The sequence below is a fragment of the Fusarium falciforme genome, chromosome 1 (assembly GCF_026873545.1).
Source record: "Fusarium falciforme chromosome 1, complete sequence".
Taxonomy (NCBI): domain Eukaryota; kingdom Fungi; phylum Ascomycota; class Sordariomycetes; order Hypocreales; family Nectriaceae; genus Fusarium; species Fusarium falciforme.
In genome coordinates, this window is record NC_070544.1 from 865,360 (window position 1) to 882,382 (window position 17,023).

Below are 17,023 nucleotides of genomic sequence, written 5' to 3' on the forward strand. Positions count from 1 at the left end.
TTCACATGTTTCATCACATCACTGCCTGACATTCATCAACAGACGATTCTTGTACATCAATTTGTTTATTTCGGTCCTCTGCCAGGATCTTTGCCCGCGGGACATTTAACCAAGACGCTATCATTATACCTTAACCCTCAAAGGGGGTCTCATAGGGCCGCTCAGCCTGAGGCGTGATGCGGGCAAGATGCCTTCGCTGGCCAGACTTCCAGTCGACAAGGGCAGTGTGCTGAACGGATCGGTTGTCCCAGACCACGACGGTCTTCTCCTGCCACTTGACGCGGGCGTGGAAGTCGGCGCCCCAGGCGATGTGCTCGTAGAGGAAGTTGAGGATGGCGTCGGATTCTTCCTTCTTGAGGCCGACAATGTCGCGGGTGACTGTGATGAGTGTTAGTGAGAGTTTATCTCGGAGAGAGGTTTTTGACTTACACTGGGGGTTGACAAACAGCGACTTCTCGCCAGTGACGGGGTGTGTTCGCACAATGGGGTGCTCGTTAACGACAGGCTCACGACGCTTGATGCTGCCCTTCTTGACGCTAGCGTTGACCTGCTCAATACCAGAGTGCGTAGCTTTGAGGCCGTGGAGCAGCTTCTGGAAGGCAGGAGACAGACGCTCGTAGGCCTCGACGGTGTTGGCAAAGAGAGTGTCACCACCGGTATCGGGGGTGTCGAGGATGTACAGGAAGGTCGTTCCTGGGGGCTGCTGCTCGTAGGTAATATCTGAGTGCCACGCCACGGAGCTCACGCGAGTCTTGAAGAAGGTCTCGTGGGACTTGTCTCCCGCACCACGGTGCACGAGGTGAATCTCGGGATGGCCCTCTGGAGAACCAGAGGTGGGGTGAATATGGTGACGGCCAAAGTAGCCTCCAAACTCGAGAGCCTCGGAGATGGGAAGGTCGGCGAAATCCTGGTTTCGGAAGGCTACGACCTTGCGCTCGGCGACGTATCGGGCGAGCTCGTCCTTGCCGGCTTTGGAGAGCTTGCTCAGCTGGACGCCCTCGACCTCTGTGCCGATGGTCGGAGTAAGGTGCGAGACCTTGGTATCCTTTGTGATGAGGTTGGGGAAAGTAGGGTCTGCGTCGCGGCCGTGGTCGTAGTGCTCAAAGGGCTCGAGGGGAGGGTAGACCTGGTCCTTGTTCCAGGTGGGGAGGTAGTTGGGATACTGAATCGTGTTAGTTTGTGCGTCTGCCATGAGGTGATGAGAAGCTAACCTTGGCCGCAGCATACTCGTCAGTTCCCTTGAGCTCATCCTCCTTCTTGTACACGACAGGAGACAGCTCCTTGTAGACACCCTCGACGTGGCCGGGGTACAGCTTGAGCTTGGAGGCGTCGGTGACCAAGCTGGCCGTGGCTGTAGTTGCTGAAGGAGCCATTGTGAAGAAGCAGACAGTGATGAATCTACGAGTTTCGACTTTGTCCTGATTAGGCTTTACTTTGAGACAGATAAGCCGTCTCTTATATACGTATTACACAGCAACTCTTGTTCCCCTCATCGGATATCGCGATCCAGCACATGAATGCCGGCATCAACGCGGGGAAAAGCAATAAGCAGAGTACCGACGGAGTCCAGAGAGTCTCATTCGCCGTGAGTAATGTTGACGCTTCCATCGCTTCCATCGCTTCCTGCAACACTGAGCGACTTCGGACGGGCATATTGCGTAAGAAGAACGTCGATCAATGAGGCGCGAGTCGACGCTCGACAAGTGGGAGAGAAATCACGCAATGGAGTTTTCTGCAATTGCTTGGGCTGCTTCTAACATGACATTTGCCAAGGGGCTTAGACTGCGACGGGGGCGATGGGATAAGGATTGCGCCATCACGAAACGCCCGCGCCATGGTGGTGTCGCAATCTCTGGGGCAGGGTCACGCAATGTGATTGTGACGAGAATACGGGATATCGCTCGGGAGGTCGATTATGGCTGAATATTCAAAGAATGGAATTGTTTTATTCGGTGTTGTTGTATTAGAGTTGTATCTGATAGTTGAGAGTTCTCAGAAAGGAATCTAGTAGCCGGATATATCTCAGAATAGTACGTACATACAAGATATACTCAACCCTAGCTTCACAGATCAACTCCCCGAGACCACCACCTCCTCCGAGATTTTCTCCATGAAAAAACCTTAGTCTCCCTCATATCTACGGCCTCTCGGTCGGTCATCCCAGCGATTGGACCGGCGACTCCCCGTCTCCGGGCACGTCATTCTCCTCTTCTAGACAAAGCTCCGCCAACACAAGTCATGTTAGTCTCTACCTACATGCTTCCAATGACGACCTCGCCATTGCAACGTTCGCAGAGGACCCGACACTCTTCTAGTTTTGGCCAGATGCATGCTTATCCGGGGGTCTCGATTGGTCGGCGAACTACCGCTCCGTCGCCACGGGCTCTCGGGGGTTCAGTGCTTTAGCAGGAGGTTGTTGAAAGTGACCCCCAACTTTTTTTGCAAAGATATCCAAGCTTTTCGAGTCTGGGCCGCCCAGCGTAGCTTTTTCTATGGGCATATCCAGGGTATAATCGACGCTTGGAGGCAAAAAAGGTCGTCTCACCGAGCTTGAGGTGATTATCGAGGCTCATCGCGACATTGATAGTGTCCCGCCCCTGAGGTCGGTTGTCGTACATCATGGTTCGAACCTGAGGGCATGGGAGAGGTGCCAGACCTTTATAAGCCAGGCCATGCATCCATCACAAGCAGGTCCTGCTCTTGACATCTCCGCGGCCCCAAGTCTTCCCTCACTTCTCCGCGGACTCGAACACACTCTTGTCCATCATGGCTGCTAGTGACGCCCCCAACCGGGACAACAAGGAGGTCTATGTCAACGACAGGGACACTAAGGAGGTTTTTGTCAATGATCAATCTCCTAGTGATTCTCCCAACGACAGCGGCGACGAGACTGCCTCTTCGACGATTGAGCATGTCTTTTCTGACCTTCAGGTCGCCGAACGCTGGCGCAAGGTCTACGAGAATGCCAAGTACGAGAACCGTCATAGGTTCGACCCCAACTATACTTGGACTGCCGAAGAGGAAAAGAGGCTTGTGAGAAAGGTGTGTAGTACTATGCGCCAAGTTAGACTGTTTGCTAACCATGGATCGTCCCGCCACAGATCGATTGGCGTATTACTCTCTGGGCATGGGTCATGTTCTGCTCCCTCGACTTTCACCGGCGCAACATTAACCGCGCCATCTCGGATAATATGGCGAGTCTAGCCCAATAACGACAGCCTCGAGCCTTTGCTAACCAGTAACAGCTTCCCGAGATTGGCATGGACACAAACGACTTCAACTACGGCCAGACCGTAAGTGTCTCTCTCCCTGTTCACACCCTGCGACTAACATGAAACCTCTAGATCTTCCTCGTTACCTTCCTCTCAGCTGAACTCCCCAGTGGCTTGATCAGCAAGAAGCTCGGAGCCGACAGATGGATCCCCTTCCTCATCTGCTCCTGGTCCCTAGTCGCAGGCTCGCAGGCTGCCCTGCATAGCAAGTCGGCCTACTTTGCCATCAAGGCCCTGCTCGGTCTTCTCATGGGTGGATTCATTCCGTGAGTTTTTCTAGAGGCTTTTTTTTTGAGAAATTGTTCTAACGGACTTAGGGATATTGTTCTTTGGCTTACGTACTTTTACAAGTCTAATGAGCTGCCCATCAGACTGGCCTTTTTCTGGACGGCCCTGAGCACCAGCAACATTGTGGGTTCGCTGCTCGCTTCTGGCATCCTGCAGATGCGAGGCGTCGCCGGTTTGGGAGGTTGGAGATGGCTGTAAGTCTGATTACTGAGGTTTTGTCGAATGAAGCTCACACGGTAACCCAGATTCATTCTTGAAGCCATTGGCACCTTCATCGTCGGTCTCTTCTCATGGGTTCTTATGCCTCCTGGTCCCTGCCAGACCAAGAGCTGGTTCCGTGGCAAGGACGGCTGGTTCACTGAGCATGAGGAGTACATCATGGTTAACCGACTTCTCCGTGATGATCCCAGCAAGGGTGACATGAACAACCGGTAGGTTTCAACTTGCACAGCTCTGTGATATTGAAGCTAATACCCTCGTAGACAAGCCGTCAACCTCCCCAGACTCTGGAGGGCCATCAAGGACTGGGAGCAGTGGCCGCTCTACATCATCGGCCTCATGGTCTACATCCCACCTTCGCCCTTCAGCACATACCTGTCCTACATCCTGCGTCAGATTGGTTTCTCTGTTTTCAAGGCCAATCTCCTCGCCATTCCTTCGCAGTTCCTCTATGCCGTTAACCTCCTCATCATCACATGGGTCTCTGAGCGCGTCAAGGAACGAGGCATGCTCTCGTCTCTCTCCAACATTTGGATCTTCCCATGGGTTCTCGCCCTCGTTGTCCTTCCCGCCGACATGTCCCCCTGGGTGCGATACGCTCTCATCACTGGTCTTCTGAGCTACCCGTACTGCCACGCCATCCTGGTAGGCTGGAACGCCAAGAACAGTAACAGTGTGCGTACCCGTGCCATCAGCGCTGCCTTGTACAACATGTTTGTGCAGACAGGTAACATTGCCGCTTCCAACATCTTCCGTGAGGACGACAAGCCTCTGTACCGCCGGGGCAACAAGGTCATCTTGGGTATTACCTGCGGCAACATTGTGCTGTTTTACCTTGTCAAGGCGTTTTACATCTGGAGGAACAAGGTGCGCGACAGGAGATGGAATGCTCTTACAAAGGAGCAGCAGGAAGACTATATCCTCAACACCACGGATGAGGGTCAGCAGCGCTGGGACTTCAGATTCGCTCACTAGAGGGGGAGTGTGGGTGAGATTGGGGTAGAAAAGATTGGATAGACAGATACAAGCACAACTGGAGACTAAAAGTTGCTAGATAAAGACACATGAATATCCCTTGACCCGCTGCCTACCGACTATTATATGCTTAAAATATTGTCAAAATGTCTCGAAACCTGGGGTAAACTAGTCTCGACTACTGGTTATGCTTCTCCACAATCCTTTGATGCGGCAAAGTTGCCGAAACAGGCAATTGTTGGAGATGTTTCGCAGGGTTCCCCAACTTTTGGCTCAATCACCTGACGTCAATAGCCGCTGAACCTCGGCATCTTGACCCTTTTATACCCTTTCTTGCTGACAAGTTTAAATTCCTCTTTTGATAATCGAAAAGGAAACAGTTCAAGATGGCGACTTATGAGACGGCAAAAGATCAGTTTGTCACTGTCGATGGCATCAAGTTTGCCTATCGACGGTTTGGTAGGGATCATGGCGTTCCTCTTGCGCTGCTCATGCACTTTAGGTGAGAACCCTCCAGCCATGCACTTGGTGCGATGCTTACTTTTGCAGAGGAACAATGGATCATTGGGATCCAGCTTTGGTGAACCCAATCGCCGCCAAGCGTCCCATCATCCTCATCGACAATGCCGGTGTAGGCCGCTCTGAAGGTGAAGTACCCAAGGTCTTTGCCAAGTGGGCGCAGTACTACATTGACGTCCTCCGCGCAATTGGAGTCACCAAGGCCGACGTATTGGGCTTCTCCATGGGCGGATGCGTCGCGCAACTCGTCGCTCTCAATGCCCCAGATCTAGTCCGCCGACTCATCCTCTGCGGTACAACACCCAGCACAGGCGAAGGCGTTGTGCCAGCCGCCTCGCTAGAGCCGTTTAATCGTCTCAAAGCTGCCAAGACAGAAGAAGAGCACAAGGAGGCTTTCATATTTAGCATGTTTCGCACATCAGAAAAGAGCAGAAAGGCAGGCGAGGCTGCTTGGAAGAGGATCACGGGTGCGCGAAAGGACAGGAGCAGCGCTGTCGATCCAGCAAACGCTCACCGACAAGGAATCGCCTTTGCCAAGTTTATGGATCGCAAGCAGGCCAAAGATGCGTCGTACGACAGGTTCGAGGAGCTCAAGATGCCCGTGTTGATTGCAAACGGTGAGTTGAGCTGAAAGTTGATGAGCTTGGTTACTGACAGGTACACGCAGGAAGTGAGGATGTCCTCTTGCCAGAAGAAAACAGCTACGTGATGTGGAGGAAGTTGAGACATGCAGGGGCTCAGCTGCATCTGTTTCCTGACTCTGGACATGGCTTCTTGTGGCAGTATGCGGACGAGTTTTCTAAGCTTATCAATGATTTCTTGGACGATGAACCAAGAATTTCAAGCCGGCTCTGATGGCATTAAAGGCAGATGTACTGATAAAGTTTCTATCACTAATATCGGGAAGGCTTCGGGGCCATCATAAGATACGCCAGCTCGCAGTTTCTGATCGCTGAGCAGTGGTTTCAACTCGGCTGGCAACTTGCAATTCTTAGACCCGATCGTCACTATATTTAGTAGTAATAGTCAAGCAGACGGTTACTTCACCCGTTCTGTGTTGAGCTTCCCATTGTAGCTTGCTCTAGAACTTGAGGCTGCATTAGCTTGAGGGTCAAGGCGGCCCTTCAGGCACCTTATCTGCCTACCTCCTCCGAACCACGGAGACTTGGCCAAGTCGGAGCTATTGCAGGCGGCCGCCTTATAATGTATCACAGAGTCCGAGATGATACGAGGCCTCGATGCCACATCTCTACGTCACTGTGGCTCGCCCAGCCATTCCCATGCGGACAAATCACGTCGCATCCTGGACTTTTCTTGAAATAGTACTATTGTAGGCAGCAGCGCGGCCTGGTTGAAATTCCCAGCTGAAGCTTCAGATTGGTGCCGGGAGATGGGAGTTACAGTAGCAACGCTGACACACCTCCGCCAGTGGGCGGAGCTGGATGGCCAAACAACAGAGTCGTCAACAACATAACTATCACTGCATTCAGTGCCAAGATTAGTTTTAATATGAAGGGCAAGTCTACTCTCTTTGAATCACTTGCGTACAGTCAATCGTTAATCCGAGTCTTAACTCGGAGAGCATCACAACATGGCCGCTCACTACCTCTTTATCCTCACCTCTCTCATTGCTATCAACATCCTGCAAGTCTCTGCCTTCTTCCCAGCACAATGGAAAGAAGACTTTGCAGGCAACGGAGGCATCTCCCATGAAGACATGACGAGAGTCGCCTTTGAAGATCGGGCCTATCTCTACTTTCCATCCATCACCACAATCTCGAGCAAGATGCGTGCGGCGTGCAAGGAGATTCAGCAGGCAAACATGGACGTCGACGATGATCAAGACCACGCTCATAAGCATTGTGATGGAGAGTCGTTTGTCGAGGCACAGTCACGTATTCAGGATCTCAAGAAGGAGGCTATAGGGGCTCTTTTGGCTCTTCCTCCTGATGTTGCCAAGGCTAGGAAGGCCGTCGGCGAGGCGCTTCATACGATTCAGGACTTTTACTCGCACAGCAACTGGGTGGAGCTTGGAAATACTGAGCCCAACTCGGACCTCATCCGCAACAAACCGATGACATCGTACATGGCCACGCCTGATCAACGAAGCTGCAGGTCATGCAACGTCTCTCCCAAACCTCCAGGCTGGGACTCGGACTGGCCTATTCCTTGTAAAGGTATTCACTGCGAGGAAAACACCAACGGCTTTCCCAAACTTACGAGCGGCTACTATCCCGGCGAGGACGTTCTGATTCCAGGAGACTGGAAGTGTCGTCATGGTGGCTTCGCAGACAAGGCGTACCCGGGCATCAACAAGGATAGCAACAACTGTTGGTGGTCACCGCACTCAGATCTACACTTCAAAGCTGCCGAGTTGGCGATGCAGGCCACAATGCAGTTCTTCGATGATATCAAGGATGACACGAGCGGTGCTCCCAAGGCGTTGCGTCTTCTTTTTGGTGTTCCAACTCTGGCTTTTGCTATCGACACGACGGGTAGCATGGACGATGTCATCGACGCTGTCCGTGTTCAAGCCCTCCAAATCGCTGAAAGTCTGTCAGGTACAGACAACGAGCCTGGTCTCTACGTTCTCTCCCCTTTCAACGACCCTAGCACGGGACCGTTGACCGTGACGACCGATCTAGCTGCCTTTGAAGATGCCATCAGCAATCTTGGTGCTGCTGGAGGCGGTGACTGTCCTGAGTTGGCATTCACAGGGATGCTGGCAGCTGTGGATGTCATGGATGTCGACTCAGGACTTCTACTCTTCACAGACGCAGACGCAAAAGATTCACATCTCATGCCGCAGCTACTGGCCAAGGCTCAGGAGAAGCGTATCAGTATCAGTGTCTTTACATACGCCTCAGACTGTGAGGATAGCGCCATGAAGCGATCGACCATAGTTAAGAGAGCAGACAATGCCTATGGTCAACTCTGTGCCGGTACAGGTGGCTTGTACCGCACAGGCCCAAGGTCAGAAGTTGCCAACGTCACTTCGTTTATCGAGAATGTCATTACGACTGATCTCGGTACTATCATCCGCGTCCAGAACAAGGTAGATGGATCTGCCAAGGAGTTTGGCGTCCCTGTTGATTCGTACATGACAAAGGTGACGTTCTCTCTCCTGGGAGCGGGCGTCAAGCTGGAGATTACAGCACCAGACGGAAAGCCACTTCAAACTGAAGGAATAGGAATAACCAAGACTATTCTCGAGGATAGCACGTATCTATCACTCTCTTCGCCACCCCCCGGCACATACAAGGTCGCCATCTCAGGCAAAGGTACCTTCACCTTTCTCAGCTCCGGCGTCTCAACACTTCAACTCTCATCCTTCAACTTTGCCAGTATCCGCGGTCGGCCAGGTCATCGGGGCTGGTACCCAATGGCCGGCCAGCCACCGTTCGGCAAAGACGTCGGAGCAATCGCCGAGGTAGACGGCCGGTTCAAGACAGCCGACTTTACATTCCGAGCCCCCGACTTTACTCGGGTGTCCAGCCTCAACGCCACCGCCGGCTCCGGAGAGCGCGGTTCCCCGCGAAACTCGTCCTTCTTTGCTACAGTCAAAGTTCAGCGCCGAAATCTTCTAGTGTACGTCTCGGGCGAGGACGATAAAGGTCTCCCATACCAAAGGGCGCTGCCGGCCGTGGTGGTGGCTGAGAACTCGACTGTCAAGTTCCCCAATGCGACGACTACGCATGTTGTCACAGCGACTGCTGTTCCTTCAGGGCCTTCGTATGTTCCACCTAGTACATATCCGACGCCGGCGATTGTCACGGCGAGTGCGACTGTTCAGTCGGTGTCTTTTGTTGTGGGCTTGGCTGCTGTACTGTTTGCTCTTTTGCTATAGTTGAAGCCTGTCTTTCAAGACTTGTTGAAGAAAGCGATATTGGTACTAGATGAGTAGTCGTTTTTACTACGGCATGTGTCTTTTCTTGTCATCGCTAGGTTTAAGTTCAGATGCTATTGATATTGAATCCCCAAGAACAATTGAGTTTAGCCATTATTATGAGCAACCCTGAGGACCATACTCGCTAGAGGTTTCCAATTATGACTTCGGCTGCATGTCAAGCAGTTTTCTTGTTATTATCATTAATGGTTAGAACATGCCTGCTTGAGTCGACCGGTATAGACTCAAGTGAGTCCTCGTCATTGCAGAGGAAGACTGTGCCAGAGGCAATAGCAGCGTCACAAGTCGAGCAGCAGATACTCCCAAGAGCACTCAAAGTCAGACTTGGCTCCCAAAGTAGATTCATGTATTTATCCACTTCTACATAGCAGTCCAGGCTTCAGGTATGATGCAGCATCTCGTACATGATGGTTCTCGACCAGCATATTTCTGCTGATCAAATATTTATCCAGCAAAAAACATGTAACCGAGGTAAATACAACCTTTCACCTCATTCCAGTCCTTGCTAACCAATCCTTCGTCCCAGGGGCGACCCACGGCCCTGGGCACGTCCATCATCTCACAGTAGCGTTCACCGTGAGAGTGGCAATCACACCGCTCGCCAATAACACCCTCCACGCAGAATGTGGCGTCTCTAATGATAAGGAACTATTCATTGTGGCGCTGGGCGTTTCAGGGACGTGTTGGCAATCTTGGCGAGATAACCTTTGACTCACATTTCTCACCAATGGCCGGATCCGTGTGGTATCGCCGGATCAGGTCCATCACTTGGGGAGCAGACAGAAGTATTGAGCAATAATTCATTTCGTATAGTCAGATCGCCAGAGGTCGAAAATCTCAGCATCGCACGCCAATTATCTAGAAAGAGAAAATTCACAGAAACCCAGATTCCCACGTGCGTTAACTCCTTTTCATCCCGTCCCAACCGACATCCCGAGGAAAACCAGACACCAACTCTCAGAGTGTTCCATCAGCTTACTTGCATTTACATTTGGGGTTGAACACGACGGGGCAGTCGCAGCAGACGCGGTCCTTGGCCCAGGTGATGTGGGCTCCCCAGTTGTAGACCTGGTTGAGGGTGTTATACTCGGAGTAGGCCTGGGTGATCTTGCCCGTCTTTGCGTCGAGGAAGACCATGTCGATTCCGTTGCCGCGGCCGCGCTTGTTGCCCTTGGGAACCTCAAAGTTGCCCTTCCAGTAAAAGGTGAAGCTGTTGCAGCCGTAGGCCACGGGGCCCTTGAGGATGGCGCTGGGGTTGTTCTTCTTCTTAATGTTGCCGCGAATGAGCTCGGCGCGGTTGTTGAAGACGGGAGGGAAGTCGTCGGCCTGTGAATGTTAGTTGATGTTCATGAAAGTAGAACAAGGGCGACTTACAGCTCCGTGCTTGGCAATCACGTCTGGAGATGTCACCCACCAGATGGACTGGGAGTAGAACTTAAAGTTCTCATCAAAGACCGTCTTTGCAACAGCACCGCCATCCGTGATGCCGGAAAAGGTGGCAATGTACTTGTCGACGAGGGGCGCAATCTGGGTACGAGGGAGACAAGCCGATGACGAGGTGGTGGTTTTGGTGTTTGTGGCAGGGGCCGCGGGCTTCTTGATGACGGGGTTGGTCTCTGGGTGCTCGGCGTTGCCTCCGTACTTGTTGTAGCCGTACTTGGGGAGGTCAGCGTAGCTGGGATAGTCGGGCTGGTTCCGATAGTCGTCGTTCTCGCGGCGGAGGTGGTGAGAGGCGTTGGCCGAGATGGCACAAGCCAGAAAGAGAACGGCAGTCGTCTTCATTGTTGAAGTGACCTTTTTGTAAGGAGTGCAAATGTTTTCTATGTTCTTATAAACGAGAGCGTGCCGAAAAGTAAAGGATGGAAGTGGACTTTTTGCTTTGTTGGACAGAGCATGAGCTCCTGAGGGAGACTCATCCGTCTCTTATACACAGCATCCAAAACTCAAATGACGATGGCTTCTTCCCAAAGTTTGAGCCATCCCAGCCCAGGCCCTGGTGCCTTTGGACGGCCTCTAGACAGAATTCCAGTCAAGACGATCGAGTGCCTGGGTCTAGAACGACTCGGCTGATGCGAATCGGCAACCTCATGTTACGCATTGTCATCATCATCGAGCATCAACTGGCTGTGGTGATACTACCGCCTGACCCTGTAATCTGTTTACTTTGATATAAGAGGCTTGAAGCAACCATCGTGAAGTTTCAAGTCGCCTCACTTTATTTGGAGTCGTGAAATGCTACCGCAGCTTTACAAGGACCGAGCTAAAAGGTGCAGGTCCCTTCTTGGCATCCTCCGTCCCTGGCTTGACAAGCTTGCCACCAAATCCAGGACCAAAACGCCACGATTGGCCTCTCCCCCTCTTCTCCCCAGGTCCATCGTAGGGCTGCTTGCCGTGTAAGCGAATCCGAAGAGACCAATAGTCGACTCAGAGCGGAATGCAATGACCCTCCCCCCAAATCGCGAGGTCCGGCGCGAGCACCCATCCGGCGTCTTTCTTGGCGGGCACTAGTTGAAGCTTGGGCATCATCGAGCCAGTGATGAATCTACAGAACGACTCTGCCTGTGTTGTTCCTCAGCCATCGTGGAAAGCCATGTCCCAAGCCCACGGGACGTGTTCCTGGCACACACGGCTATGTGGTGCCGTTGAGGCCACCCTGAATTCAAATCTTTGCGGTCAGTGTGATATCATGGGGCTGGCGGTGAGTGCATCCTCATGGCTCCCCTCCATCGTTGATGTTACACCTTCGCCCTGCATAGCTGAGCCATCGATGATGCCTCGCATGTTCTAGACTCAAGATCAAAAAAGAAAGAAAAAAATCCCTCGATAAGCAAAAGGATCGAACTCGCAGATCTGAACTGGTCACAAGGTCCAAGCCATTGATGACAGCAACCATTTGTGGTCAGCTTGCTTTTTTAAACAAGCTATGGTAAGCCACCTGAAGGTCGAGAGCTCTCTGGAGAAGACAGGGGTTTCGCTGTGCAGTGACGTGGTGATGCTCGGAATAGAACATGGGGGGGTTCCGGCCGGTTCAACCACACCATGGGGAAACCGTCTGTGCGGCTGAACTTGCTAAACAGTGTCTAAGCTTGATTAACAAGTGCTTACAGAGTTTAGTTTCAGGTAACAAGCTTGGACAGTGGCCGCCTTGTGGAAGATGTGCTCAGATGAAGCTATGCTCATCTGAAGCAGAGCTGAGCACCTTTCCACTCCTTCATAGAATCACTTGTGAACAGGGGCATTATTTATACAACTCAACTCGAACCGTTGCCGGCTCCCAGTTTTTTATTGCATTACCGATTAAATCATTAATGAGAGTATAAGAAGTTTATCCCGTTATGCCCAACACCTGAGATCCAAAATGATTAAGCCAATTTCCCCGCAATGCATATAAGTGTCTTCTCTCGTTGAGATTCGTGAGTCGTTCGTAGAACGTTCCGTGCGTCGTGCCGTCATGTTCTGTAAAGAACCAAGTGTCTTCTTCACTTCCTCCAACCTTTAGCTTCAGGAGCTCGCGCTTAGAACCAGGACTTGATCCAGTCGGTGGTGCGCTTGTAGGCGCCGTAGCTGCCGTACTTCTTGTAGCTGTAGCTTCCTGCAGTCTGAATCAGCATCTGCAAGTTTCACCCGTTTGAGGAGATGACTTACCGTAGGTGGTGTACTTCTTGGGGGCAGGCTTCTTGGGGGCGGGCTTGGGCTTGGGCTTGGGCTTAGCACCGTAGGTACCATAGCTAGGATAGCTGGGGAGGTTCTCGCCGGCGCCCTTGTATTCGCCGTAGCCGGGGGAAGCCTCTCTCTTCTCGACGTCAACCTCGACCTCGGCCTCAGGCTCGGCCTCTCTCTTCTCAACCTCCTCGCGCTTGTAGGAGCCGTAGCTACCGTACTTCTTGTAGTTGTAGCTTCCTACGAGGTTGTTAGCTTGGTGTGCTCTTTGGTGGAATCTTGAGAACTCGCGAGTTCCCAAGACGCCAGGGGCAGCTTGTATGATAGAAGTTCAAGCTCCAAAGGAAGACTTGCAGACAAGATGGCCATCAAGGCATCCATCTTTACAAGTGACCCCTTGACTGGAGAGTGTCCATCCCATCACCAAGGCAAAAGAGAGCTGACTTACCATAGTTGGTGTACTTCTTAGGAGCGGGCTTAGGCTTGGGCTTGGGCTTGGGCTTAGCACCATAGGTACCATAGCTAGGATAGCTGGGCAAGTTCTCGCCAGCTCCCTTGTAGTCGCCGTAGCTCGCGTATCCAGGAGATGCCTCTCGCTTCTCCTCCTGGGGAGCAACCTCGGCCTCGGGGGCCGGGGCAGGAGCGGCAATGGCACCCGCGGCGAGGGCGAGGAGGGTGATGGCGGACAGCTTCATGTTTGAAGTTGTTGGTGGTGGTGAGACCAAAGAATGTGTCTTGCGAAGTTGTGTGTGTAAGAGAGAGAGGAGCTCGAGAGGTTGCTGAGTGAAGAGAGTGGTGAGACAACAACTGAACCGGGGAGGGAGAAGACGCCTTTTAAACAACGACGATGCCCTCTACTTGGTAGAGACTCACTCCCGGGAAGCCGGCACCTTTCTCTGTCGCCATAACCTCAGATCGAGACTCCGAGAGGGCTGGTGACGACGTCGACTCTTTGGGACTGGGCAAAGATTATCCCATTGGTAGTTATTGGCTTGAGCTAGTCTTGCTTGAGCCCATCACAGCTTCGCATCAATGACAATACCTGCTTGTTCCGCCTCGTGTCAAAAAGGCTGTAAGCATCCCGTTCGGGCATCGAGTGTGCCCGGATCGTCGTGCCGGCAGGTTGTCATTGGTGTCGTTTGGCGAGCCATCACCAAGCTCTCTCCGCCGTCTGCCAACGATGATCGCGTAGTTGGACCAAGGCGTTGCATCATTTCCGCTGCAGACTATACTTCCACCAACAAACAAGTGTCATCCATCCTACCTTGAGCCGGTGGATGGTGGCTTGAATTGGCCCTCACCTCGTTTATGGTTGCCGATAAGCCTGCTCTAGAACGTGGTCGCCCGAGTGGGAGGGCTGAAAAGGTCTAATCAACACTGGCAATTTCCACATTGGGGCCCCCGATGCCATCGTGTCGACGGGAAAAAGAGGTGGTCAGCCCTTGAGTAAAGGAAGCTCCTGCAGGGTTCGCGATGTCATGTTGCGAGTTTGGCGATGCCTTCAGACATGGCATCTATCAATTGCGGGTCATCCGAGATATTGGCGGGGGCAAAGACCCGAGAAGCTTTGCATATCATGTCAGATGTGCATACGGGGAGTTCTCGTTTGATCCAATGGGGAATGGTGATGGTTTCCACGAGCCGAATCTCATCGGTGATGTTGAGAGCTTCACTTTAAATGTGGAGATACGATGTGATCGGCCGCTCTCAACCTCTACTGGGCAAAGTAACAACCTCTCAGACGCTGAGAGGTCAAACGCTCGCCCAGCCTCGTATAGCTCTGTTGGGATCCGCGCCCATCCCGCTTAGCAGCAACCTAATGGGGGAGCTATCGCCAAAAGTGTCTATGCCGACGCTGTCAGCTGAGCTCGCAACCTCCAACCTCCCACCCTCCAAGTCTCAAGCCCCGTGAACGCCATGGCTGCTAAGACACGCCTTACAACCGTCCAGGCCACGGGCTGAAGCGGCCGAACGGCGAGCGAACCCTCCAGAGAAGCTTCCTTGATGTGCATTAGCCTGTCCAGCCCCAGCCCTGCCAGAGATCGCGCATATACTCAGCCTCCCCTCCTCAGCATCCTACTACTACGCCATCATGCACAACGTCTTGTACCTCTACTACCCATCCTCGCACTCTTCGTGTCAATTCCATTGGTGCCCGCTTCGTCACTCTTGTCGGCAATTGGAAAGGTGTGATGTGATGCACTCTCGCTCGCTTCAGCTCCGAACGATACGATTCCCTGCTCCGGATCCAGACTATCGAAAGCCCTGTCAACCTTTCACTCGGGAACCCCACGATCACCCAAGATTGCGATGACATCTTGCCCTCTTGCCTCATCGGTCACTGTGTAGAATCTGCCTCGGAAGAGTCGGCCTCGGGAAAGAAGGGTAGGCAGCCATCAGCCAGCCTCCCACCTCCTTGCTTCGACTTGCATCTCAAGATTCTTCGGTCTTGTCTCCCGCCAGACCTTTTGACTGTCATCTCCCGTCCCTCCTCTTCTCTAGTCTCTTTTCTAGTCTTCTTGTGTCTTATTACCCCAGGCGCACGTACATTCGCCTTGTTCCTCCATCACCCTCTCTCATTACTTTTGCAATCATGTCTTCAAAGGAGCAAGAAGAGATCCCATTGAACCCCGATGCCGACGGAGACCTCTCCTCTGAAACTGACGGCGAATCCTTTCACTATGTCCCACCAAGAAGACGACGTCTTAGCGCGTGCAGATGCTTCGGGTGGGCGCTCGCCTTGACGACACTCATTGTTGTCTCTGGCATTGCGGGGGCTTGGATCTCAATGGCCTTTCTCAACATTGACCAGAATTGTGCTGCCCATACAACTCAATGGTGTAAGTCTGAAATCGCCTCGAACATACGTTTGACCCTCTCTAACGTTGACTTAGCACCTCTCCTCGACGACGTTGCGATCACGTACAAGACGGTGGAGTTTGATGGCAAGTTTATGAACGAGAACATCTTTAGAAGGAATGCCTCACCAGAGGTTGATGCTGCATGGGAATCATTAGGTGTTGATGGTATGTTGTTCTTAAAAACTCTTTACAATTGCTAACTTGGCACAGCTCGTCCTGGTGTCATCTCTTACGAGGATGGTATTGCCAGTGGCCTGGATCGCTCCTTTGTCCAGCGCAATCCCAAGTATGGAGGCGGCTTCATCGTGAACGTAGAGGGAATGCATCACCTCCATTGCCTGGTATGGCCCCTTCTGCTTCTAACAACACGGCAGCAGCTTACAATGACTAGAACCTTGTTCGCAAGTCTCTGTGGTACAACTACGACTATTACAAGAAGATGAAGATGCACGCCTTCAAGAACGACGGCGAGATCTTCCGTCTGCACGTCAGTAAGTCGCACTCACGGCCCTTGCCATCATCAAATGCTAATCAGTTAGCCCACTGCCTTGACACCATCCGCCAAGTCCTCATGTGCAACGTCGACACTGGCGTTCTTGGCCAGGTCTGGACCAACCCCGAGGATCCCACTGCCTTCCCCGACTTCAACACCAAGCACAAGTGCAAGAACTATGACCACGTTAAGGACTGGGCTCTGAAGCTTCAGGTGAGATATGAATTGGCACAAGACTATGGTCCGGTACTAATGGTGAAGTTACAGGCTCCTCCGGAGGAAGGGCTACCGGACGACTTTTTGCTCATGCCCGAGCCGGAAGATATTCTCAAGTATACTCCTTAATAATGAATGGGCAATGATTCTACGATTTATGGGAGTTTTTGGTCTTGGTAATTCAGTCATGATAGACTACGGCGGTCATTAATGAAGTGGATGGAGGTACTCTCATTTAGATGCATGCCAGATGGCACCATAGTACATACACATACTACCAGGCTCAAAGCCATTCATTATGATATAGTATTGGTCATGAGTCTTGAGCGTCAATTCAGCCTGATCGGGTTACGTGTGATGTGATGTGACATTGAAGGATTTGCCATGTCATACCACGCATTTACCCGGTCCATTGTGATGATTGACGCGAATAACAACGACCAAGAACACTCAACAACCTTAATCCCTAAAATCTGACATGATCTTCGTTTACCATTTAAGATTTATACTTTGTCTAATAAACCTAGAATTCCTGATTAGGTAGCTGTTGAGAAGCTGTGATCCGCAATGCATTCTCGGTGCGACTGAGTTTGGCCACCCTATACTTGAGAAT

At 52.1% G+C, this 17,023-nt stretch overlaps 7 protein-coding genes across 7 annotated transcripts; 4 read left to right on the plus strand and 3 right to left on the minus strand.

The window, feature by feature from the left end:
* Window positions 1-130: 130 nt before the first annotated feature.
* On the minus strand, window positions 131-1,373 carry NCS54_00019400 (TauD domain-containing protein; the record flags this gene model as incomplete). The annotated part of the gene is made up of 3 exons (XM_053145849.1): window positions 131-378; window positions 430-1,162; window positions 1,212-1,373. The coding sequence occupies 3 exons, from the start codon at window positions 1,371-1,373 to the stop codon at window positions 131-133; spliced, it is 1,143 nt and encodes a 380-aa protein (XP_053001824.1).
* A 1,393-nt stretch (window positions 1,374-2,766) lies between these two features.
* Window positions 2,767-4,754, plus strand: NCS54_00019500 (Hypothetical protein; the record flags this gene model as incomplete). Its single annotated transcript, XM_053145850.1, has 7 exons — window positions 2,767-3,042; window positions 3,102-3,194; window positions 3,246-3,293; window positions 3,345-3,538; window positions 3,590-3,754; window positions 3,806-3,991; window positions 4,043-4,754. The coding sequence occupies 7 exons, from the start codon at window positions 2,767-2,769 to the stop codon at window positions 4,752-4,754; spliced, it is 1,674 nt and encodes a 557-aa protein (XP_053001825.1).
* Window positions 4,755-5,119: 365 nt separating this feature from the next.
* On the plus strand, window positions 5,120-6,128 carry NCS54_00019600 (AB hydrolase-1 domain-containing protein; the record flags this gene model as incomplete). The annotated part of the gene is made up of 3 exons (XM_053145851.1): window positions 5,120-5,256; window positions 5,304-5,890; window positions 5,941-6,128. Exons 1-3 carry the CDS (start codon window positions 5,141-5,143, stop codon window positions 6,126-6,128), a joined length of 891 nt encoding a protein of 296 aa, XP_053001826.1. The 5' UTR covers window positions 5,120-5,140.
* A 736-nt stretch (window positions 6,129-6,864) lies between these two features.
* On the plus strand, window positions 6,865-9,120 carry NCS54_00019700 (Hypothetical protein; the record flags this gene model as incomplete). Its single annotated transcript, XM_053145852.1, has 1 exon — window positions 6,865-9,120. The coding sequence occupies one exon, from the start codon at window positions 6,865-6,867 to the stop codon at window positions 9,118-9,120; it is 2,256 nt and encodes a 751-aa protein (XP_053001827.1).
* A 1,035-nt stretch (window positions 9,121-10,155) lies between these two features.
* NCS54_00019800 (Hypothetical protein) lies at window positions 10,156-11,073 on the minus strand (the record flags this gene model as incomplete). The annotated part of the gene is made up of 2 exons (XM_053145853.1): window positions 10,555-11,073; window positions 10,156-10,506 (listed from the first exon to the last, which is right to left on the minus strand). Exons 1-2 carry the CDS (start codon window positions 10,960-10,962, stop codon window positions 10,156-10,158), a joined length of 759 nt encoding a protein of 252 aa, XP_053001828.1. The 5' UTR covers window positions 10,963-11,073.
* A 1,622-nt stretch (window positions 11,074-12,695) lies between these two features.
* NCS54_00019900 (Hypothetical protein) lies at window positions 12,696-13,628 on the minus strand (the record flags this gene model as incomplete). Its single annotated transcript, XM_053145854.1, has 3 exons — window positions 13,289-13,628; window positions 12,826-13,080; window positions 12,696-12,772 (listed from the first exon to the last, which is right to left on the minus strand). Exons 1-3 carry the CDS (start codon window positions 13,533-13,535, stop codon window positions 12,696-12,698), a joined length of 579 nt encoding a protein of 192 aa, XP_053001829.1. The 5' UTR covers window positions 13,536-13,628.
* Window positions 13,629-15,433: 1,805 nt separating this feature from the next.
* NCS54_00020000 (Hypothetical protein) lies at window positions 15,434-16,539 on the plus strand (the record flags this gene model as incomplete). Its single annotated transcript, XM_053145855.1, has 6 exons — window positions 15,434-15,680; window positions 15,735-15,866; window positions 15,912-16,042; window positions 16,093-16,192; window positions 16,241-16,407; window positions 16,462-16,539. The coding sequence occupies 6 exons, from the start codon at window positions 15,434-15,436 to the stop codon at window positions 16,537-16,539; spliced, it is 855 nt and encodes a 284-aa protein (XP_053001830.1).
* Between the last annotated feature and the right edge of the window lie 484 nt (window positions 16,540-17,023).